General features: G+C 40.0%; 1 protein-coding gene across 2 annotated transcripts in view; it reads left to right on the top strand.

The window, feature by feature from the left end:
* Positions 1–24651, top strand: part of CXADR (CXADR Ig-like cell adhesion molecule) — a 69375-nt gene that overhangs the window by 42449 nt on the left and 2275 nt on the right. Inside the window, exon 7 of one of the 2 annotated variants that reach the window (XM_017539620.2) lies at positions 804–987. In XM_017539620.2, the coding sequence (XP_017395109.1) occupies positions 804–987 (184 nt within the window). Of the gene's footprint in view, positions 1–803; positions 2410–24651 lie in introns of those variants that run through there. The other variant, XM_017539616.2, reaches the window with a different exon arrangement.

The raw sequence follows: 24651 nt of genomic DNA, 5'->3' as shown, positions 1-24651 counted from the left end.
TTTGTTTTGTTTGAGATGAAGTTTTACTCTGCTGCCCAGGCTGGAGTGCAATGGTATGATCTCAGCTCACGGAAACCTCCGCCTTCCAGATTAAACTGATTCTCCTGCCTCAGCCTCCTGAATAGCTGGGACTATAGGCATGTGCCACCACGCCTGGCTAATTTTATATTTTTAGTAGAGATCGGGTTTCACCTGTTAGCCAGATGGTCTTGATCTCTTGACCTCGTGATCTGCCCACCTCGGCCTCTCAAAGTGGCTTACAGGTGTAAGCCACTGATCCCGGCCAATTTTTGTATTTTCAGTGGAGACAGGGTTTCGACATGTTGGCCAGGCTGGCCTCAAACTCCTGACTTTAGGTGATCCGCCTGCCTCATCCTCCCAAAGTGCTGGGATTACAGGCGTGATTAAGATACAAATATATCTGTAGGTGTTAATGTTTTATCAACTGTAAAGTGTTATGTGGCTGTAACTAGATTATCTAGACCAGTGATACTATAATATGAAACTATTTGAGATTTATGCTTTGTAAGACAACATTCTAGAATCAGCTATATTTGTGTAAATACCATATTTCATTAAATGTGAAGTTGTAACTCTTTAATCAGAATGACAAATTGGGGATGCATACACAATTTATGATGTTATGGCTTGTTCTTTTTGCTTTTTTGTGACACACACACACACACACACTTTTATATGCTTAGTATTTAAATATAGGCCCTTATCCATGATTCATAGCTTGCATAATTGTAGGTTTTTAGAAAGGTATTCTTTTGACATGTATTGGGGATTCTGTTTTCCAGGGAAGATGTGCCGCCTCCAAAGAGCCGTACGTCCACTGCCAGAAGCTATATAGGCAGTAATCATTCATCCCTGGGATCCATGTCTCCTTCCAACATGGAAGGATATTCCAAGACTCAGTATAACCAAGTACCAAGTGAAGACTTTGAACGCACTCCTCAGAGTCCGACTCTCCCACCTGCTAAGGTAGCTGCCCCTAATCTAAGTCGAATGGGAGCGGTTCCTGTGATGATTCCAGCACAGAGCAAGGATGGGTCTATAGTATAGAGCCTCCGTATGTCTCATCTGTGCTCTCCATGTTTGTTTCCTTTTCTTTTTTTTTTTTTTTTTTGATATATGAAAACCTATTCTGGTCTAAATTTTGTTACTAGCCTCAAAATATATCAAAAAACAGGAACTGTAAGAAATATATTTTAAAAAAATTTTCTTTGGTTATATTGAAATAGTTAACAGGCATTAAAGTTAGTAAAGACAAGTTTACCATCTGAAAAAGCTGGATTTTCTTTAAGAGGTTAATTTTAAAGGTTTCTGAATATCAGTACCTAAGTAAGATGTAGCACTTTGATTATGAAATCATAGGTGAAGAAATTGGTTAACTTACTTGCATATCAAGTTGATACTTGAATAGCCGTCTGAAAGTGGTACTTTATAATTTTTACCACTATGTTTAGGATGTGTATCTCATTTATTTATGGCCCAGCAGTCTCCCCCAGATTAGTAAGGAAACATCCATAACAAAATTACTTGTGTATGTTTGTGCTTGTTTTTATAGTTCCTTTGAAAACTCTAAATATGTTTGGAATAAAACACAGAAAACACTACAGTGGTTTAGAAAGTACTAGTTTTACTTTTAAGTCATTCATAAACCTTGTCTATGAAGTGATTCCTTAAATATTTAGTTGATAGACTGCTACAGGCAATAGGGACTTAGCAAGCTCTTTTATATGCTAAAGGAGCATCTATCAGATTGAGTTGGATGGAACATTTGCTGTCAGCCCCATAGGAGATGACACTAGGTGCAATAGCAGGGATAGATTTTGTTGGTGAGTGATCCTATGCCTTCAGATCTGTGGTGGTCTTCAAAATGGTGGCCACCCAGATCGAAGATGTAGTATTTCATAGTTCCCAACTAAATAACTGGCTTTCCACTTTAGGCGATATTTTTCTTATTAGAAAAATATTATAATTCATTTATCATTTGATAATTATAGATTGAAATTTCCTAATTTATTCTAAATTTTAAGTGGTTCTTCGGTTTCAGTGCTTTACGTTGTTCGTTGTTGTTTTTGGATGGTGTTACATATTATGTGTTCTAGAAACATGTAATCCTAAATTTACTCTCTTGAATACAATCCCTGGATGATATTTTTATCATAAATGCAGAATAATCAAATACATTTTAAGCAAGTAAGCGTCCTCCATCAATTCTGTATTCCATTGGGAGGATGTGCAGTTGCTGTTGTGTGACCAAACATGTCTTTGTATAGTTCCAGCAAACCAAGTTGAGCTTCGAAAAAGTTTGAGTCTTAGTTTTGTGAAAGTGATTTATTCTTCAAAAAAAAAAAAAAAAAAGATAAAAAGATAAGAAAGAAAAAAGAGTAAAGGGAATACTCCTACCTGCCAAATGTGTTAAATATCATTTTAGGAGAAGAAAGTGGATTTATTGTATTTCCCTTAAGATTGTGAGGGAGTGTGGATATAGTAGAATGAGCCAACAGTTTCTTTATAATAAATACAGTCTGCAATAAATTATTTCACTAGCTCTAAAACCTTTCCCTAGATTTTAGTAGGGATTTGGTTTCTGTTAATATCTTTGGGTGCTGTGGTGGTAAATGCTACATTATAAATGGTGGCATGTATTTACAATTAGAGTATTGTGTGTACACTTTTTAATGGGAAACTTAAGCTGAATGTGTAATGGATTTGTGTATACTTTTACATATTTGGAAGCATTTTAAAAATAGGTTTTAACCTTACATAAAATTGCTTTTATACTTATGTTAACATTTTCATCTGTGCCTTTTGGGTGATTTAATTTCTATTATGAATTTCTGGTGCCTATGAGCTAGCTATCACCTACCCGAAAGGTGCTTAGAGGTGAAGGTACTGTTTCTAAAACACATCACTGTGACACCTTTCTATCCGCACATTTTCAAGCTTGCCCCTTTTCTGTTCTTTGTGTATGTAACTTAAATGATTGTGTTATTCATAAAGATTTAGAAATTTCAATATCTCCAACACTCTGGCTATGTTTCTGATTTTATAACAGTAGCTATTTTTGAATGTCAGATGTTTGACCTGTTTTATATGAATAAAGTTTATTTTAAAATACTATAAAAGTAAGTAAACAGAACACTAATGATGAAGTTTTGGTTCGTCCTATTCCTGACTTTCATATAATGAACATTATCCTGTTGATCTAAGTAGAAGTTATCATAGAAACTGGACATGTATAGCCAGGCATGGTGACTCACACCTATAATCCCAGCACTTTGGGAGGCCAAGGTGGGCGGATCACGAGGTCAGGAGTTTGACGCCAGCCTGTCCGATATGGTGAAACCCCCATCTCTACTAAAAAAAAAATATATATATATATACACACACACACACACACACACACATAAATTAGCTGGGCGTGGTGGTACGTGCCTGTAGTCCCAGCTACTGGGGAGGCTGAGGCAGTAGAATCACTTGAAGCTGGGAGGTGGAGGTTGCAGTGACCTGAGATCGCACCACTGCACTCCAGCCTGGGTAACAGAGCAAGACTCTGTCTCAAAAAAATTAAAAAAATTAAAAAAAAGACTTTCCTTCCTTTTTATTTTTTTATAAGAATACATGAAGAACAAGATTTTCTTCCCTTATACTTCATATTTTAGAGGACATTGTTTTATAGGCTTATGTCTCACTAAAATTCTGTCAGCCAAATAGTACTGCTAAATTTTCAAGTAGTTCTCACGGGTAATTTCAGTTGAACCAGAGATCAAATATTTGCTCCCAAATTACTGTTGGCAATCAAGTAGTTGAATAAAAAATTACTAAAGCATTTCAGTTAAATAGTCAACATCAGTCAAGGATAGTACTGCATCTTAACAGCAAAGCCATTTGGTTCTACTTTGTAACTGACAGACTTGATACCATCTCTTTAGGTTACACAGGATAATTTGAAAAGAAATGTTACTGTAGAATGTATAGTTCCATACTTTGTTTTTATTTATTTATTTTTTTTAAGAGATGAGGTTTCACTATGTTGCCCAGGCTGGTCTCAAATTGCTGGACTCAAGAGATCCTCCTGCCTCAGCCTCCCAAAGTGCTGAGATTACAGGTGTGAGCCACAGCATCCAGCCAGTTCTGTACTTCAAATACGGAGTGGTTTACAGCTGTTTTTCTCACTGGCAATCTTAACTAATATTACTCCCTCATTAGCCTCTCACTCCCTCAACCTCCCAAAAGTCTGTTATTGATTACAGTAACCAATTATTCTGGACAAATTGCTTCCTTTTAATTTGAGCTATCTGCCATGGGCTTTCTAAAATGGAAACACGGCCTCAGTGTATCTTAGGAGAGTTTGATTGAAAAAATCCAAATCACTATCCATATAGATTATGGACATAAAGAGATACCTGATTTTTATTAAAAGGATAATTTTTAAATTTAAGAGTTAATCTTGGAAATTTGGAACAAGTAAAGGGGCAAGTAAAGATTTTGATTAAATATAAAAGGAATTCATTGCATGAAGTTGACTATCAAATTCTGTGGTGTGTGGCTTCTTAAAAATATTCTTAGTGTCTTTTGTGTGTGTGCAGCATGTACATTTGATGTTATGTGAGTGTTACAAGTTTTTTCTTCTAATTTTCACTTCAGCAGTGTTTAGGGCTTTCAGATGCCTTATTCCAGTGTGAACAGAAAAAGTCCATATTTTATGTGGTTAATGCTTTGATGAGTCACATAAAGAGTAGTTTGTAGAAAATGTTGGCACAATTTTAACTTCCTAGTGGCTTGTGGCATTATATATTATATATATGTACATAGATCTTTATAACATTCCTGTGTTTAGTAGTGTAAATGTTCTGGGCAAGTATTAATATATTGAATGCCTTTGGATATTCCAGCAATAAAGGCATTATGTTCTGCAATAGGATTTCTTACTCATTTGCCTATTTTAACACTAAAATAGGCCATAACTGAGCACAAATTCCTTTTATAAATGTTAGATAAGCAGGGAAAAATAATAAACAAATTTGTGAATTGTGGTTCTGTTTATTTATCTTTAGGGAAGGCTGATCATTTATCTTACAGCAGAGAACACCAGCCTTTTATCATTAAAATCAAGTTTTATAAATTATTTTATAATTTAAGAAGACAGTACACATCAGTTGGGTTTGGTTTGGTCATCGACAGTCAAAGTTCCATCAAAGAAGAACTTTATGTTTTCTGCTAACTTATTTAATGACACAAGTTTTAAGAGAACCACGATTCATTGATTCACTTATTTTTGTCCCTAACTGTGAATTTTAATGATAAATACACTTGTACTACTGAGAAAAATATTTTGACACTTCATGTGTGCAAAGTATAGAATTGATAGTGTCAGTTGCAGATTTTGTATTTACGATTTCTGGCTTATATATCCGATGGTGCAGATTATAAAATTTGTAAGAACAAAATTTGTTAAGAAAAACAACTTGCTCTAGTTTTGTGACCTTGTGTACTTTTGAAATAAAATCAAGAAAGCAGTTCTCTGCCTCATGGTGTGGCTTTATTGTACCTTTTATACAATGTCCACTAAAGCTTCAATATTTTATTCCTCCCTGCTTGCCTGTATCAAGGTTTCCTTTTCCCCCAGTGCATCCTTTAAATAGAAGGAATAAAGATTGCTACAATTGTATTAATACATCATTGAAAACATGTCTAACATGCATACAAATATCTCCCGTTCCTGTGTACTTATATAACAGTATATAATATTTGGGGTTGAAACCTCTAAAGTTCTGTGGGCATTTCAGAATTTATAGTATAAACTCAAACATTTTTGAGATGCATTGTAGAATGTGTGTATATACATATACACACATATGAGACTAGGAAGTCGAAGATCAAGGCACTGGCAGATTTGGTGTCTGCTGAGGGCTTATCTTCGATTTCAAAGATGGCGCCTCTTGCTGTATTCTCACATGACAGAAAGGAGGAAAGGGAGCTTGCTCTAGGCTCTTTCCTAAGACATTAATGCTATTTATGAGAGTGGAGTCCTTACAACTTGATCATTTCCCAAAGGGGCTCCACATCTGAGTGCGATCCCATTGGGTATTAAGATTTCAATATAATGGTGAGATATGGTCTTCTGGCTAATATATATCAACATAAGAATCTTAGAGAGGCAGAGATATTCGGACCAAAGTAATATCTTGTTATGGTTTAAAGTATTTTCATTGACTGTAAATGTTGATTTCAGGAAAAACCAAAAGGGACTATTGATGCTACTGTAAGAAGCATATTGAGGAGTATTTTGTTTGTACTAGGGTTTCTCAGCTTCAGCACTATTAACATTCTGGGCTGGATAATTCTTTGTTGTAGGGGACTGTCCTGTGCATTGTAAGATGTTGGCAGCACCCCTGGCCTCCACCCACTGGGTATCAGTTGCACCCTGGCCCCACTCCACTATCCCTACCACAATTGTGACAATAAAAAATATTTCCAGACATTACCAAATATCTACCCTGGGGTCAGAGGCAAATCGCCTCCTTTTGAGAACCACTGGTTTATACTAATGTGAAATACCCTACTTGGAGATTAAAAGGTAAAGAGCACAGAACTTAGAGTCAGGGATGTTTAAATACCACTTATTACTAGTTGCTTCACTGGCTTCAGTTTCCTAGTGCTTAAAATGGTACAAAGTACCTACTTCACAGGGGATGTTGGAAGATTTCAAAGAGATAAAATCGGTATAATAATGAAAGTTTGTATTTATCCCTAATAGCTGGGATGCTGATAATGATACACAAACTTTCAAGGAATCGAGATTACAGTAAAATATGCTAAGTGAAACTGAGAATAATTAAATGCCTTTAATTTAGACCATATTTTAATCTTATAGCTCTAATGGCCAGATCATATTTCTGGTTAAGTAAATAACATGGTAAAGCTGATTCAATTGAGACAACATTGGGTATGAAGTAATTTATTATTCAATAAAAATAGTGTAGGTCTAAGGTATAATCGAAGATAATTTCAAGATGCAATAACACCAACAGTGAAAAAAATAAAGAAGCTAGTCCAGGAAACTAAGCTCTGTTTTTTTGCTGGTATTTCCAAAGTATAAATCAAACATACTGTGTTACTTAGATGATTTTTAAATTGTGTTAAATATTCATAGGGGAAAAAAGTTGCTATTCTAAGATAACTACAAAAAGAAGCTGTTGTTAGGTTCTCCTAAATTAGAGGTACTTCTGTGCCCTCCTCAATGTCAGTACAGGTGTTTTATGGCACAAAACCTTTGCATTCTGATTGTTTCACATGCTTGATATACCTCCTTCAGGAGTCTGAAGGTGATTTACCTACGTCAGTCCCCACTGCCTAACTCTTTGACTTCCAAATTGCTCAGTAAATGCTGAGTAGATATTTAGTACGAAAACTATGGACACTGGGGGCAAATATGTGTTGATTAACTATGCATCATATATTCTGCAAAGCCCCTGGCCTGGTCTCTTCAAAAAGGCAGTATCAGCTGGGCGCAGTGGCTCACCCCTATAATCCCAGCATTTTGGGAGGCCAAGGAGGGCAGATCACCTGAGGTCAGGAGTTTGAGACCAGCCTGACCAACATGGAGAAACCCTGTCTCTACTAAAAATACAAACTTAGTTGGGCGTGGTGGCACATGCCTGTAATCCCAGCCACTGGGGAGGCTGAGGCAGAGTTGCTTGAACATGGGAGGTGGAGGTTGAGGTTGTAGTGAGCTGAGATCGCGCCATTTCACCCCAGCCTGGGCAACAAGAGCGAGACTCCGTCTCAAAAAAAAAAAAAAAAAAAAAAAGGAGGCAGTATCATGAGAAAAAGGGTGAGTATGTGTAGTGAGGGGAAAGGCTGCACTTAGCTTAAAGAGAGAACTTGCCCAAATACAGCATTGAGTTACCTGACTCAATAGGAGTGAACACATAAACAAAATTCATTATTATCAGAAGCATTTTAGAAATATATTTCTAAAGCCCTCCTTAGGGATTCCCGCTGAGCAGGTCTAGGATGAATTCACTGATTGCGATTGTTCTCTTCCAGATGATTTCAATAATTAACCAACTTTGGGAGCCTCTGAATGCCCGGGAAACCCTTTGCAGGTTTCCATGCTAAGGCACTCATGTTAAGTTTTTTTTTCCTTGGGCTTCACAAAATTGCAGACTTTTAGTGTGGTTGAAAAAAAAAATACCTGCTTAAAAATTGTTGTTTAATTTTGGTATACTAATACTTCTTAGTATCAGAATTTGAGGTGATCTGCTAAAATACCTAAAACAAATGTCTTAGATTTTAGCTTTCCAGAAAACCTGGAGAGTATTATGTCAAAGTCTTTAAATGAGTAGTCTTCTGAAATGCCTAGTCATTTACAAGTAATTTCTACATGTGATTGTATTAGCCATAACGAATTGCTACAAACTGCTTAAAGAACAGAAATTTGTTATCATTCTGGAGCTGGAAGTCCAAAATCAAGGTGTTGGCAAGATTGCTTCTTTCTGAGGGCTGTGAGGGAAGGATCTGCTCCAGACCTTTGTCTTTGGCTTGTAGGTGGTCATTTCCTTCATCTCTCTTCCCTCTATGCATGTCTGTCACTGTGTATACATTTTCATGTTTTTTAAGGACACCAGTCATATTGAATTAGGACCTCGGGAGGCTGAGGCAGGCAGGAGAATCGCTTGAACCCAGGAGGCAGAGGTTGCAGTGAGCCGAGATTGTGCCCCTGCACTCCAGCCTGGGCAACAGAGCGAGTCTCCATCTAAAAAAAACAAACAAAAAGTTTTTAAGGGCTTTGGAAAGGAGGAAAAAGAAAAATGGCCAACAGGGTTCCATTGTTCATTGACTGAACAAATTTAATTTGGTGTAAATTCACTAAGTGCTTACTAGGCTGTTGGCAAGGAGATGGGGAACCCAACAAAAATACTTTGGACAGGATAACACCATAAAAGGAGCTTGGGAGATAGCCAACTCTGGTTCCATCTCTGGCTTCACTTCTTACTAACTGGATGACCTTAGACAAACCACTCAACCTCTCTATCCTCGTTTATCTCATGAATAAAATAGGATAATAGTATCTACCTTGTAGTATCCCAATTTTTATGGGATTGCTGTTAACATATGTCAGATGTACAGGCTGGCACCTGGTCAGTGCTCAATTAAGTGTTAGCTCTTAGCATCATTTTATTCTTTTATTATACTAGTAATATTTGCATCCTATCTCACTAATATAATACGGTGACTATCGCACTTTTCCCAGGGCAGTTTTATGTCTGTTACCTCAGTGTAATTAATAACAGCAAATTGTCCTCAAAAGTATCTTGGATTGGGCAGTAAGATGGTTACTTTGCCTTTGGCATTTTTACAATAGCTCAGAAGTAGTGCCTTGGTGCTAGGTACTAACCTTGAGAAAAAGAAATATCTCTGCTTACACCTTCTGTGTCACTGTTCAATGAAAAGCAGAACCAGCAGGTCCAAAAATAGCAAGGTATCTCAATTGTTCACAGTCACAGATCAAACTCTTTGTTCTACTCTTTTGCTCCTTCTCACTTCTGCACTTGACTAGTGTGTGTGTGTGTGTGTGTGTGTGTGTGTATATATATATATATATGCATGCACCATGTTTATAGTTAAATATGTTACATTTTCATGCTATTTACCTTATCTCCAAAATTCTAGGATATGCACCAGTACTGCTATAATGTGTGACATCATTTACTGTGTTAGACAGAAATACCTACCAGTAATAAGAACTATTGAAATAATTTGTCTCTATAAGCCAGGATGCGTTTAACTCATTGGTTATGCAAATTCGAATTTGATTTTCATCTGACTTAATTGTGAAATATTTTAAAAAATTGTTTTCCGGCCAGGCACAGTAACTCACACTTATAATCCCAGCACTTTGGGAGGCCAAGGAGTGTGGATCGCTTGAGCCTAGGCGTTCAAAACCAGCCTAGGCAACATTAGTGAAACCCCGTCTCTACAAAAAATACAAAAATTAGCTGGATGTGGTGGTACATGCCTGTAGTTCCAGCTATTTGCAAGGCTGAGGTGAGAGGATCACTTGAGCTCAGGAGGTCAAGGCTGCAGTGAGCTGTGAGTGTGCCTCCGCACTCTGGCCTGGGCTATAGAGTGAGACGCTGTCTCAAAAAAAAAATTGTTTCCTTCAAAATAACACTGTGACCAATAGTAAATGAATTTTAAAATATTTTATCTGACATCATCACTAAAACCTGTCTGTCCTATTTTAATTCTGGCATATTTAAATATATATATATATATATATATATATATGTATGTATATTATATGTATAATGTGTGTGTGTGTGTGTGTATTTTTTAAAGTGCATGTTCTCTAATATTTTTTGTACTTAATGTTGTATCATAAACATCTTACCCTGTTGTTAGAAGTATTTCATATATATTCATTTTAATGAAGCATGATGTTTCATTAAGTTGAAGTTCCATAACTCATCATTTTCTTATTTTTGGACATAGAGATTGTTTTAAATTTTATGTCATATGTAATGTTGCGTTCCTTGAGCCTTCTTCATTCTTTTGAGCATTCAGAGCACCGGTATTAGGACAATGGGTTGTTAGGACAAATAAAATGAAATTTAAGTGAAACTACTTTTTCTCACATGTCAAACCATTCTGCAAGCTTTTTTTTTTTTTTTAATGAATACATTGATCTCTAGACTACAATTTAAGAAACCTGGTAAGGGAAAAAAGTGAACTTTTAGTCTTTTTTTTAAATTGTGGAAAAAACATTTAACGTGAGAACTTAATCATCTCGCATGAATTGAAATTTTTTACCTGTTGAATAGCAGTTCCCCATTTCTCCCTCCCTGTTTCTCCTGGCACATCCTACCGTCTGCTTCTATTTTATGTGACTATTTTATATACCTCGTAAAAGTGATTTTATGCAATATTTGTCCCTTCAGACTGCCTTATTTTACTTAGCAAAATGTCCTCCAGGTTCATTCATGTTGGATATAGCAGGACTTTTTTTTTTAAGGCGGAGTAATATTCCATTTTTTTTAGATACCATTTTCTTTATCTATTCATCCATCTACCAACATTTAGGTTGTTTCTGCATCTTGACTATTGTGAATAATGCTGCAATGAACTTAGAAGTGCGAATATCTCTTCAATATCTTGATTTCAGTTCTTCTGAAAATACCAAAAGATTGGTAGGATTGCTGGATCGTGGGGTAGGTAGTTCTATTTTTAATTTTTTGAGGAACCTCCATACTGTTTTCTGTAAGGGTTTATTGCCAAGTTTAAAATGAGGAAACTGAGGCCAGTATAAAAATTAAATGCCAGTTTATTCAGCTCCCCGGCAAAGTTCTGTGGTCCTGGGAAAGGGGCCAGAGAAGTCGCGGTGACTTCCCAAGGCGTAGGGTTTTTATAGCCACAGCTAGAGGGGAGAAGCAGGATGCCCTTGATTGGTCAAAGGGGAGAGGGATGAGGACGGGGCGAGCTGCTATTGGTAGGTTTAAAATTGGGCGGCACTGGTGCTGAGTGCAAAAGTGGGTGCTGAGTGCAGAGGCGGGTGGTGTGTGCAGAGGTTGGGGCTGAGTGGAGTAGGGAGTGGATGGGGCGTACTGCCATTGGTTGGCAGGGTTGTTGGGCAGTATTGGTGCTGGCTGTAGAGTTAGGTGCTTAGTGCAGAGGTGTGACGTAGGCATTGGGTGTGGAGATGGGTGGGTGTGTCCAAACTCCTGACGAGGCGACCAGCCTTCCATTCTGACCCTTTTGATGATATAGGACGCCGCTTCTTTCTGGCTACTTCCTGCTGAATAGGGGCGAAGTGAGGGAGAAGGGTCAGTTGGCTGGTGCCTCGGTTGGGAGTCGGACATGGGGTGAAGCAGCATTTGGTTTACGGCCACCCTGGAAATTTCCCTCATGTGGGCCTGTAAAAACCTGAGGAAAAAAGGGGCCAGCATTAACAGAAGACAAACTGCGATAATGAGAGTGATAATAGGGATTAGCCAGGTAAGCATGGGGGATTGCCACCAATTGAGAGGCGAAACTGATGCATTTTGTTTCTTGCGGAGGTCTTCTTGGAGGCAATAGAGAGTGTTGATGTTTTCCTCTACAAGGCCTGTTTCATTGATATAATAGCAGCACTGCTCCTGAAGAAACAGACAGGTACCTCCCTTTTCCGCTGTTAGCAGGTCAAAGGCCCATCGGTTCTGAAGAGTTACCTGGGCCAGTGACGCAATTTGTCGCTGGAGAGAGGCCAGGGAGGCGGCTGATGCTTCAATAGCCACACGGTGCTTGTCCTCTAGTTGCATGGCTGAAGTGACACTGTAGCCTAGGGCGCCGCCTCCTAGCCCGGCAGCCGCTAGAGAGGATGCTAGAGAGAGACCGACTATTGGGAGGAAGACTGCTCACCTGTTTCGGTGGTTAGGGGAAGGTGGAAAGAGGGATAGGAGCTCGGCCTGCCTATATACTTCTAACTATGGGACCAAAGTGACCGGCACACAAGGGAAGGGGAAGGAGGCATTAATAACTTTGGTTAAGGCTCTGTTACACCAGAAGGATCCTCCTGGAGGCGCATAAAGGGAGAATTTTACTTTTACTGTGGTGTTGCAGCCGGGGCTGGAGCTGCTGGCCGTTCTATAGCAGAGAAAGAGATTTTGAGAGTGTACTTTGAACAAGGGGACACCCGTTAAGGTGGTGGCAGGCCCCGTAGGTGATTGTGACAGATTGAACCTGGACCGGAGGGGAACTGCAGCTAAGGGGGGTTTGTTGAGTGAGGCACATAAAAAGCAGTCGGTGAAATTTATGGCTTTGGTTAAATTTAAAATGTTAGTTCCCTGCTGTACTAGAGCTAGCCAGGAGAAAGGCTGGGAAGTGCTATCTGAGGGTTTGAATTGGTTACAGGCTTCCTGCTGTAGGATGGTATGGCTTACCAAGCTGAGCTGTCCTATTGTTCCGGAGGCGATGCGGGTGTAGGACCGGAATATTAGCCATGTTCTCTGGGGGGGGGGTGGCTCCAGATAAAATCTTTATAGACTTTACCGTATACTCCCGTGTTCCACCGGTTATGCCAGGGGTCGTGGATGTTGAGGGCCAAGGAACCGTCATTGAAGCGAGTGAGCATGCTGTTGGAACGGCTTGGAAGCTTTGGCAAGTGAATAACACAAGAGTGATATGGGCACCCCCCATAGGTGGTATTCCACCAATGACAGTAGTCTTTGGTTTGGTCATATAAAAAGCATAGCCCATGTAGATGGCGATATGTTAGATCGCTGCCGAGTATGGCACTTTTTCCTTGTGGAATGAGAATGGAAACAGTGGTCTGATAGCCGTTTGCTTGGCAGTCTGCCTGTGCAAGATAATGCGTTTTGGTGGTGGAGCCCTCAGTCCAGCTTTCCTGGATGTAGAAGCGCCAATCGTAGGAATCGGCCTTAAGGAGGGGTATTAGAAGAATTTTTAGAAGGAAGACTTGAAGGGTTAGGGGTCTGTGGATTACAGCAATGGGTGAGGTGGAGGCGAGTGGGGCCCAGGGACTCGTATTTCCGCTGATCATTTTGGGGGGCCAGCTTGAGGCGGGACACATGGTACCACGGAGTGTGACCCAGGAGCTTGGCTGCCGTGGGGGTGGTTAGGATAACAATGTGAGGTCCCGACCACCTGGGCTGCAGAGATCCTGGTTTGAGCTCCCAGAGGAGAACACTGTCACCTGGCTGGAGAGGTGCTGCTGGTCGGGGGTCCTCTGGTCCCGGAACAACAGGGAGAGTGCGATCGGCGTGTTCCCTGAGTAAGTGGTGGAGGAGAGAGAGAAAGGGGAGGTAGGAGGCCAGTGGAGGTGGTCGCACCGGGAGATTATGGGAGACTAGGAAAGGCCGGCCGTACAGCAGTTCAAAGGGGCTGAGGCCCGTTGGCCCCTGTGGGGTGGCTCGGACCCGGGCTAGAGCAACAGGTAGAAGTGTGGGCCAGGAGAGTTTTACCTCAATGGTAAGTTTGGCCAAATGGTCCTTGAGGATGCTGTGAGCCCGTTCAACTTTACCCGATGAATGAGGGTGGTAGGGGATGTGTAGTTTCCAGGAGATGTTGAGAGACTTGGCGACCAGCTGGACCACCTGGGCTGTAAATGCTGGACCGTTGTCTGACTGGATGGTTGCAGGCAAGCCAAAATGAGGGATGATATCTTGAACTAAGAGGGAGGCCACTGTGTCCGCAGTTTCCCTGGAGGCGGGAAAGGCTTCAATCCTTCCAGAAAAGGTATCTACAAAGGTTAGGAGGTAGCAGAGTTTCTTGGGAGTGGGCATATGAGTAAAATCAATTTGCCAGTCTTGTGCTGGCAAGTTGCCACGCATTTGGTGGGTAGGAAAATGTGGCCTTAAGCCCCCCTGAGACGAGACCTTAAAGCAAGTAATGCATGGCCTATGTACCTGCTCAATCGTCTGTTGTAGACCTGGTGAGAAAAGAGGGGTTGCACAAAGCGGTGCAAAGCCTTGGGCCCTATATGTAAGGACTGGTGGACTTCAGCAATGATTTTAGGAGACTGTTCTCTGGGAAGGGCGATCCTGTTGTTTAGGAAGATCCAGCCCTAATCAGACTCGGTTCCCCCTTTTGATATGAGGGCCTGTTTTTCTGATGGCGACTAGACTGGCGGTGTGGCCGTGTGAGAAAAAGGACCGGAGTTGGGGTTAATCTGGTATTGGTTAAAGATTTTGCTGCTGCGTATGCCCTCGCATTGCCCTGGGAAACGGCATCCTGCTGGGCCTGGTGCCCCCGGCAGTGAATGACAGCAACTTCTCTGGGCAGTGACAGGACCTGCAGGAGGTTAGAGATTTGGGTAGCATTGATTATGGGGAACCCCTTTGTGGTAAGGAATCCCCACTCTTTCCAGAGGGCAGAGTGGCAGTGGGTAATAAGAAAAGCATACTTTGAGTCAGTATAGATATTTGCTCGCTTCCACTGTGCTAGCGTGAGAGCCCGGGTTAGGGCAATGAGTTCCACCTTTTGTGATGTGGTTCCATCGGGGAGGCGGCGTGCCTCGAGGGTGGCTGAATCTGTGACTACTGCATAGGCTGCCTTTCATTGCCCTCCGGCTGTCATTATTGAACTTCCATCCACATAGAGGGTAAGGTCTGGGTTAGGTAGGGGAAGGTCAGACAAGCCCTCCCGAGGTTTAGCAAATGCATCTATTAATTCAGGGCGTTAACACACTGGGATACACTGAACAATAAAAAAGAACAAACTTCCAGGCACGGTGGCTCACCCCTGTCACCTCAGCACTTTGGGAGGCCAAGGCAGGAAGAGCCCAGGAGTTCGAGACCAGTCTGGCCAACATGGCAAAACCCCGTCTCGACAAAAAATACAAAAATTAGCCAGGCCTGGTGGCACGTGCCTGTTGTCCCAGCTACTCAGGAGGCTGAGGTCGGAGGACTGCTTGAGCCCAAAAGATTAGGCTACAGTGAGCCATGATGGCGCTACTGCACACCAGCCTGGGTGACAGAGCAAGAGACCTTGTGTTAAAAAAAAAAAAAAAAATTAAGAAATCTAAAGAAGCAATACATTTTGCATGTACCTGTCTCAAATAAAATCCTATGAGAGGTTCAAATCATATGAGATGAAATGGTTATTGTTTATCTTCTCTTTGCCTCTCCACAGCCCCCCTTTACCAGATCCCCACTAGTTCCTGAGACATCTGATCATCTGATTGATAAGACCCAATATAAAAACTCTTAGATTCTTTCAAGGTCCTTAGTGGCGAAGGGAAGGAAAAAGCCTGAGGGCACAGTAACTAGAGTAGGGCAAAGATTAGTTAAGATAAGAGAGATGCAAGCATAATGAATTTAGGCTGTGGAGAGAAGGGGCCAACCTGGAATGAAGAATTTAAGTAGAGGGATTAACTTGAAGAGGGGAAGGAAAACTTTTTCTTCAGAGATGGATGCCAGAAAGTGAGAGAGTTGGATGCAGATGTAATACATTTGTGGCTGTGTGGATAGGATGATATTAGCTGGGATGATAAAAGGTCTCACTTTTCTTTATGAAGTATGGGTGAGTTGGCAGTGGTGCAGTAGGGGAAGACAGAAAAGAGATGAAATCATTGGGGATGAAGAATGGAAGAGAGAAGAGGCTTAGAACACAGAAAGCAGCCCTTGAATGGTGATCAGGTGCTGGTGACGTTTGAATCACGAACTTGTCCCGCTGGCCATTTAGGGCCTGGCTGGCACAGTAAGTGCTCAATAAAAGTGTGTTTGTATGAAGGCATGATTTGTTCTATTCCTGTTGCATTTTATTAAAAAGAACCAACCTTTCGAATTCATTTACTACTGCATGTAAAGGATTTGGATGCATCTAACCTCAGGAAGACATGAAGAGGTGATGGACCATTTTATTCATATATAAAATTTTGATTTGTTGTTGCTGTTGTTGTTTTTTGAGACAGAGGCTCACTCTGTCACCCAGGCTAGAGTGCAGTGGCGTGATCTCAGCTTACTGCAACCTCCGCCTCCCGGGTTCAAGTGACTCTCCTGCCTCAGCTTCCTGAGTAGCTGGGACTACAGGTGTGCGCCACTGTGCCCAGCAAATTTTTGTATTTTTAGTAGAGACAGGGTTTCATGATGTTGGTTAGGCTGGTCCTGAACTCCTGACCTCATCATCTGCCCGCTTCAACCTCGCAAAGTGCTGGGATTTACAGATGTGAACCACTGTGCCCGGCCCATTTTATTGATTTATATTTTTTATGGAGATGGGATCTTGCTATGTTACCTAGGCTGGTCTCAAACTCCTGGCCTCAAGCAGTCTTCTGCTTGAAATACTACACAAAACTGTGTAGTATTACATCAAAGTGATACACTATAATGTATGTAATCATTTTCCAACTGATGGTCATTTAAATTAATCCCATCCTTCTGGTATAATAAGTAAAATTACAATCGATATGTATGTATGTCATTTTGCATATGTATAAATATATCTTTAAATTTCTTAAAGAGGAGCTACAGACAAGTATTTGATAGCTATTATTAAAAAGGCATCTTTTTTTTTTCCCCGTTTATTTATTTTACTGCATTTTAGGTTTTGGGAAAGGCATCCTAAGTGTTGTGGCGGCTTATGCTTTCAGTGTGTGAGCGTGCTTATGCCCTGAAAATCTTCCCCATACTCTTATCCAACTTCTTGATCTTTCCTGATGGCAAGAGAAAATTATCATATGGTTTAAAAGTCTACCTCCCTTTCAATTTCCTCAATTGAGCATATTTTCCTTTGTTGAAAAACCATTTGTGGGACCAGACACAGTGGCTCACACCAGTAATTTCCTGTCTCAGCCTCCTGAGTAGCTGAGATTACAAGCACCCACCTCCCTACCCAGCTAATTTTTGTGTTTTCAGTAGAGATGGCATTTCACCATGTTGGCCAGGCTGGTCTTGAACTCCGAATCTCAGGTGATCTGCCCGCCTCAGCCTCCAAAAGTGCTGGGATCACAGGCACCTGGTCAGTAATCTTTGTTGATGATAATAATTGTAGCAGCTCTGGTTATGTTCAGATCAAGCCATTGCCACATGTATCCCCATAGCAGTATGTCTCCTTGATTTATCTTTGGTTTCTTTCGAATTGCTGGAGTTTTTGCCAAGAGCAGCTTTATGGAATCAGCACGAACTAATGAAGAAAATGAGTTATCTTGCATTTGAAAAGATGTGTCTAGGTTAGGTCAGCTGTCACACATTATCCCAAGTTCAATGTTGGCTGCTGGCACTATGCTTTTTTAATGTTGCTAAGTAAGATATTTTTCTTCTTGCATAGTCCCAGAACTGTCAACAGTGAGAGAATTTTTTGGGAACAGGAGAATGACCTTGAGATTCTGGGATGAGAAACATGGTAAAAAAGTCAGTGACTGCAATTTGTGACCTGTTGGAAAATCATAGTCCTCGAGCATTCACCAGTCTTTTAATCTGACAAGGAGGGAAGATTTTATGCGTTCACAGTACAAGAGAACACAAAGAAACTAAATAATTACATGAGAGGAAACATAATCTCTGCCTTGTCAATTAAAAGATACTATCTGCTGTGTTCAGGACAAAGTAAAGATCCACTTTATAGTAGACCAAGAGAGCTTTATGAGTGTATGTATATATAGATTTGATTTAAACTTCTTGTAATGTTATGCGCAAAAGATTTGTGGTACAGTTAAGTGAAGAAATTTAAATAGCAGTTAAAGTTCTACAAAAAAAAGAAAAAAAGAAATGTCCATAGGCTATTTAAAATGTTAAAAATGTTTTAAATGTCTATAGTAATTATAGGAAAGATATGCCACATTTTAAGAGATTAACTTGGGGGGGTGGTTTTCAGTTTTTCTCCAACATCCGTGTATTACTGTTGTACATCATCCATTTTGGCACCAGAGCAATACTTGAAATACAACACCATCTCATCCAAAATAGCCATCAGATTTGGCCATGCTGACACACACACTCTAAAATCCACTCTGCTCCCCCTGGTATCAGTGAACAAACATTTTAATGATTAAATACTCAAATGTTAACTAAGAAATACATGTATAATCCTCTCTTTGAGTTTGCTCAAAGGCTGAAGAAGAAGAGAAATATCTTAAAGAGATTTTTAAAGTTCAGCACTATTGCAGTTATCACATGGGATTCCTTTTTGGATCCTTTCTTTGAGGACAATTTGCCAGAAAGACCTCATTATGAGGTCTTTTAAAATTACCTTGTAATGGATCTACAGGGCTGCTCATGGGTGTTGTACCTCACACAGAATGGATCTTAACCCCCTTTCTCCCTTTTGTTGCTGTGCTAGAATGGGACCCATTATAGCCACAGGTTAGTGCTTTTGAGGCTTGCATGTGTAGGACATGCTTATTCCTGCGTTTTTTTTTTGGTTTGTGTGCAAACAACTCAGGTGGGAAATATTTGTGCTTACTCATAATTTAAGATAAATGGGCGGGCGCGGTGGCTCACGCTGTAATCCCAGCACTTTGGGAGGCCGAGGCAGGTGGATCACGAGGTCAAGAGATCAAGACCATCCTGGTCAACATGGTGAAACCCCGTCTCTACTAAAAATACAAAAATTAGCTGGGCGCGGGCCTGTAGTCCCAGCTACTCGGAGGCTGAGGCAGGAGTATTGCTTGAACTGGGGAGGAGGAGGTTGCAGTGAGCCGAGGTCGAGCCACTGCACTCCAGCCTGGCGACGGAGCGAGACTCTGTCTCAAAAAAAAAAGAAAAAACATAAATGAAAGGATTCTGTTAGAAGCAGTAAATGTAATGGTTAAGAGTTTGGATTCTGGAGTTAGAGGTTATCCTGACTCAGCCACTGAAAAAATGAGAAACAAACTGTATATAGCTTAAGAACATACATGAGATCCTTCTAAAACCTGCTAAACTACTGCTCTGAGCATTTAACAGCACTCGAGAGCCTTCTAAGACGGCTAAACTAGTACTCTGAGTTTACCACCCATTGTTATCAGGGTGCGGCTGCATCAGAAGTATGGCCAATTAGGAGCCACCTGGTCTGACCCCTCCCAATGCATCAGGGGGCTTTTATCTCCCGAGCACTGAGGACAACAGAGCGATTAAAATCACTCCACATTCCGAGAACCTAGGAAGGGCCCGAGGCCGTCTGTGCTCTCTGCCCTGCCAAGACTTTTCTCCTCCTTGCCAGCTCCCATATGCAAAGACCCTCCCAGATCTTGTGAGCAGAGGTCACCTCCCTTCTCAGAGGTCTTTGCATAAGCCCTCTTCACGAGGTCCTCTTACAGTCTCTATGTTGAGAAGGCATTTGTGGGACCAGAACAGTATTTCCTTTATATTTTCATGTTACAGTCACTTTAGACAAAGTTCAAAAATGTTAAATGTTAAACATGTTTTCATTTTCAGTGTATTTTATCACTTCTTTAGAAGTGGTTGATGGATGATGTGTAAGATGCAAAAGCAATATTTGCTTTTCCCATCAAGTTTAGTAAAACAAAATCACACTATTTTCCTTCGAATTTTATGGCTTTATTAAATTGACTGGAAAATATATTGTCTATATTTTTTACGTGTGAATTCACAAAGTTGGAAGTTCTGAGATTAACTTGTCTATTCCAACACCACTGACATTGGTATGCATTAAGATACATGATTGAAAAGACATTTCTGAAAGAGATCTGTAGCTTAAAATCTAGTAATAAAGATTTGTTAAATCAGTTACGGCACATACATATGAATACCATGAAACTACAAAAAATCCTGTTTTAGGGGGAAAAAATCAATTACATAAGAAAACATTCCAGGCCAGGCGTGGTGGCTCATGCCTGTAATCCAAGCACTTTGGAGGCCAAGGCAGGCGGATCACCTGAGATTGGGAGTTCAAGACCAGCTTGACCAACATAGTGAAACCCCGTCTTAAAAAAATAATAATAAAAAAAGAAAACATTCCATGGTTTCGAATTGTGTGACCATAAAATGAATATATTTCATATCATAATGTAACAATATAGGAGTATATAAAGTAAAAGCTCCCCCATGCATTAAAATATTAACAGTGCTTATCTCTGCTGGAGGGATGATAGGTGATTTTGATTATCTGTCTTTGTGCTTCTAAGTATCTATTTCTTCTTTTTTGAGGCAGAGTCTCACTTTGTCATCAGGTTGGAGTACAGTGGCGCAATCTCAGCTCACTGCAACCTCCACCTCCCGGGTTCAAGTGATTCTCCTGCCTCAGCCTCCCGAGTAGCTGGGACTACAGACGCGCACCATCATGCCCGGCTAGTTTTTGTATTTTTAGTAGAGATGAAGTTTCACCATGTTGGCCAGGATGGTCTCGATCTCTTGACCTTGTGATCCACCCACTTCGGCCTCCCAAAGTGCTGGGATTCCAGGCATGAGCCACCGCGCCTGGCCATTATTTCTTTTCTTAAATGAACAATACTACTTTTATTAACAGAAAAATAATTATAATAAAGAAATGTTTGTTTTGTATTAACTATGACATACTTTATTAAAATTCTCCATTATCAGTGACAATTTCTGCATGTAGACCCATAGGAAAGACTTAAGCTAAAACCACTAACACTTTTCATGTAGAAGCTAGATTATTTGCAAGTATAACCTTTAGCTTTGAAGTTGGAAAAGGAAATCTGATGCCCTCTTGTGGCCAATAATTTTATAGACCATTTACTCTTTTCATCTGCTCTAAATATGGTCTCAATTTATAGTTCCCTCATCATTAATGTGTCATCACATCATTTAATGTTTTTAGCCATTTGTATATCTTTATTGATTTGGCTCCACTAAATGATTTACTTTAATTTATATACAGACCTTTTTTGTATATGGTGACATTAATTCATTTTCTTTTACAAATTTTGTGAAATTTTTAAATTTTTTCCCCATTCAAAATGGCCTGTCTTCCAATTGTGGGGAACATTTCCCAAAGATAACGTTGCTATATCTATATATATCCTTCCATATTTCTCTCAGTTCTTTTATTTTTATTTTTGGTAGAGATGGTGTCTCGCTGTTGCCTAAGGTGGTCTCAAATTTTTAGCCTCAAGCATTTCTCCTACCTCAGCCTCCAAAGTGCTGGGATTACAGGTGTGAGTCAGCCTCCTCTCAGTACTTCTAACTTACATGATTTCTTTATTATATTTGTTTTTTTTGAGACAGGGTTTCTCCATGTTGGTCAGGCTGGTCTTGAACTCCTGACCTCAGGTGATCTGCCTGCCTCGGCCTCCCAAAGTGCTGGGGTTACAGTATAAGCCACCGCACACAGACTTTTTTTTTTTTTTTTTTTAAACAGAGTTTCGTTCTTGTTGCCCAGGCCGGAGTACAATGGAGCAATCTCAGCTTACTACAACCTCTGCCTCCTGGGTTCAAGCGATTCTCCTGCCTCGGCCTCCCAAGTAGCTGGGATTACAGGTGCCCATCACCACACCTGGCTAATTTTTGAATTTATTTTTTTTAGGAGAGACGGGGTTTCACCATGTTGGCCAGGCTGGTTTCGAACTACCGACCTCATGATCCATCTTCCTCAGCCTCCCAAAGTGCTGGGATTACAGGTGTGAGCCACTGCACCTGGCCTTGCCCTCTTTAAATCGCTATTAACATTATAAGAGACTGCTTCCCCCCACGCCCTCACCAATATGGGTATTAATTTTGATTTCCAAAATAAATGTTTTAATTTGTACTTAGTGATCATATATTTATTGGTCAAAATGCTAATATCATATACAGAAATGACCTATTAAACTTCTAGTCTAGATAGAAATGTTTTACCCATATTCCCTATAGATTTATATTTTACACATTTTATATATACGTATATACATAAGTGTTTTAGTCGAAATCATAATTAGTATTTTTAAGTCTGACGAAATTTAAGCACAAAGTCTTCCATGATTATGGTTTTTTTTTTCTAACCACTAGACCACCAGGGACCATGATTATGTTTCTTAACTTTTATGCAAGTTATTTCTGTAGCTAGGCATCTTTTGATAGGAGAAACAAATTCAGTACTTTTATTTGTGCTGATTGTGTGCTTTACAGAATAAACACCAAACCACCCTAATTTCAGTGATGTATCTGCTACAAGTCTTAATGGTGAACTTGTTTTTGTTAAGGGTTAAACATGCTTCCACTTTTGTCCTTATATTATCCTTCAAATTACGTGAAAGAACAATGGAATGTGGAAGATGGCCTATTAAATTTGGAAGTGGGTGATGGTTTCTGCAATGGCCAAAGTGTACATATATTTTGAAATTTATTTTTTGAGATGGAGTATCACCCTTGGTGCCCAGACTGGAGTGCAATAGCACGATCTCAGCTCACCACAACCTCCACCCCCTGGGTTCAAGCAATTCTCCTGCCTCAGCGTCCTGAGTAGCTGAGATTACAGGCATGTGCCACCATGCTTGGCTAATCTTTTTGTATTTTTAATAGAGACGGGGTTTCTCTATGTTGGTCAGGCTGGTCTTGGAACTCCTGACCCCAGGTCATCTGCCTGCCTCTGCCTCCCAGTGTTGGGATTACAGGTGTGAGCCACCGCGTCCAGCAAAGTGTACGTATTGTAGAATTGCACGAGGCTTCCTTCTAACTAGTGCTTGCATGACAACTTCCCAGTATGATCAGTCAACGCCATACAGTGACATATGCAATACAGGGATATTGTTTCCCTAAGGGCCTCACAATGTTATTGCTTCACCCACTGGAGTACAGATTCCAGACTATATGGAGAAATTTGGCACAAAGTTTACTAATGTTGTACACTGTGTTAAATAACCAAATTGATATAACTGAGTGAAAGTCAACATAAATGCTTTATTATCTCAGCTTGGAACCATAGAAGTTTACTAAAAAGTTAAATACTTTGAGATAAGTATCATACTAAAAAACAGAAATAAAGACTTTAGTATTAATGCGATAGAACTTACAAAAGTTTTTTTCAAACATCCATGTCCAAGTGCAATCTATAAAATTTAGAGCTTTGCGGTTATGCCTACAAATATAAAATAAAATGGAAAATTTAAACAAATTATCTTTATTGTTCAATGACAAACCATTCCTGCTTGAAATAGCCTGATAAGGATTTCAAGCTGAAATTATGTAGCCATGCTTTGTCTTTAGAGCCATCTTGGAGTTGTCTAAGGGAGACAAACTTAAGAGGCAAAGTGCCTAGAGTTATAATTACCACTAAAAAAGGGTTTGGCAAACTTTTGTACCCCCTGCTTGCTGGAATTTAATACCCAGTTGCTGAGTAAGTTTTATTTCATTAGCAATGGATGGGAAAAGCCATGAGAGCGTTCTTTTGCTCTAAATACATTTCAGAACAAGGTGGAGGATGGGTAGTTGAAACACTGGTAGAATGTTCTACAAGTAGTAGTACATCTACCTATATGCAGTCAAATTCAAAACTAGTAGTTTCCCCAACAGGCCCTGTCATTCAGTTGTCACAACTAATGATGATTTTGTAGTAGTGTGGAATGTTCTGGTTACTAAATATGTGCCAAAAATAACACTCCTTTCTTGACACTATTATGCTCCTGATTTTCCCAACAAGCCTATACAGAATCATCCCTCAGTATCCTTGGAAGATTGGTTCCAGGATCTTCTTGGATACCAAAATCCTCAGATGCTCAAATGCTTTACATAAAATGGTCTTGTATTTGTATACAGCCTATGCACATCCTTTAAATCTAGATTATGATACCTAATGCAATTTAAATGTTATGTAAGTAGTTATATTTTAAAATTTGTATTTTGTTTACTTTTATTTTGAATACTTTCCATCCATGTTTGAATACACAGAGAAGAAACCTGCAGATGAGGACCAATTTACTTAGAAGCAAAGCAACAAAAAATGCTATCTGCTAACTTTATGATAAAAATACTTGAACAGGGAATCCTTTCCCCATTGCTTGTTTTTGACTGGTTTGTCAAAGATCAGATGGTTGTAGATATGTTGTGTTGCCTCCGAGACCTCTGTTCTGTTCCATTGGTCTATATCTCTGTTTTGGTACCAGTACCATGCTGTTTTGATTACTGTAGCCTTGTAGTATAGTTTGAAGTCTGGTAGTGTGATGCCCCCCGCTTTGTTCTTTTTGCTTAGAATTGACTTGGCTATGCGGGCTCTCTTTTGGTTCCATACGAAGTTTAAGGTGGTTTTTTCCAGTTCTGC

This window comes from Cebus imitator, unplaced genomic scaffold, assembly GCF_001604975.1.
Source record: "Cebus imitator isolate Cc_AM_T3 unplaced genomic scaffold, Cebus_imitator-1.0 Scaffold7, whole genome shotgun sequence".
Taxonomy (NCBI): Eukaryota; Metazoa; Chordata; class Mammalia; order Primates; family Cebidae; genus Cebus; species Cebus imitator.
The sequence above is the reverse complement of the archived record's forward strand: the minus strand, read 5'-3'. Positions and strand labels throughout refer to the sequence as shown.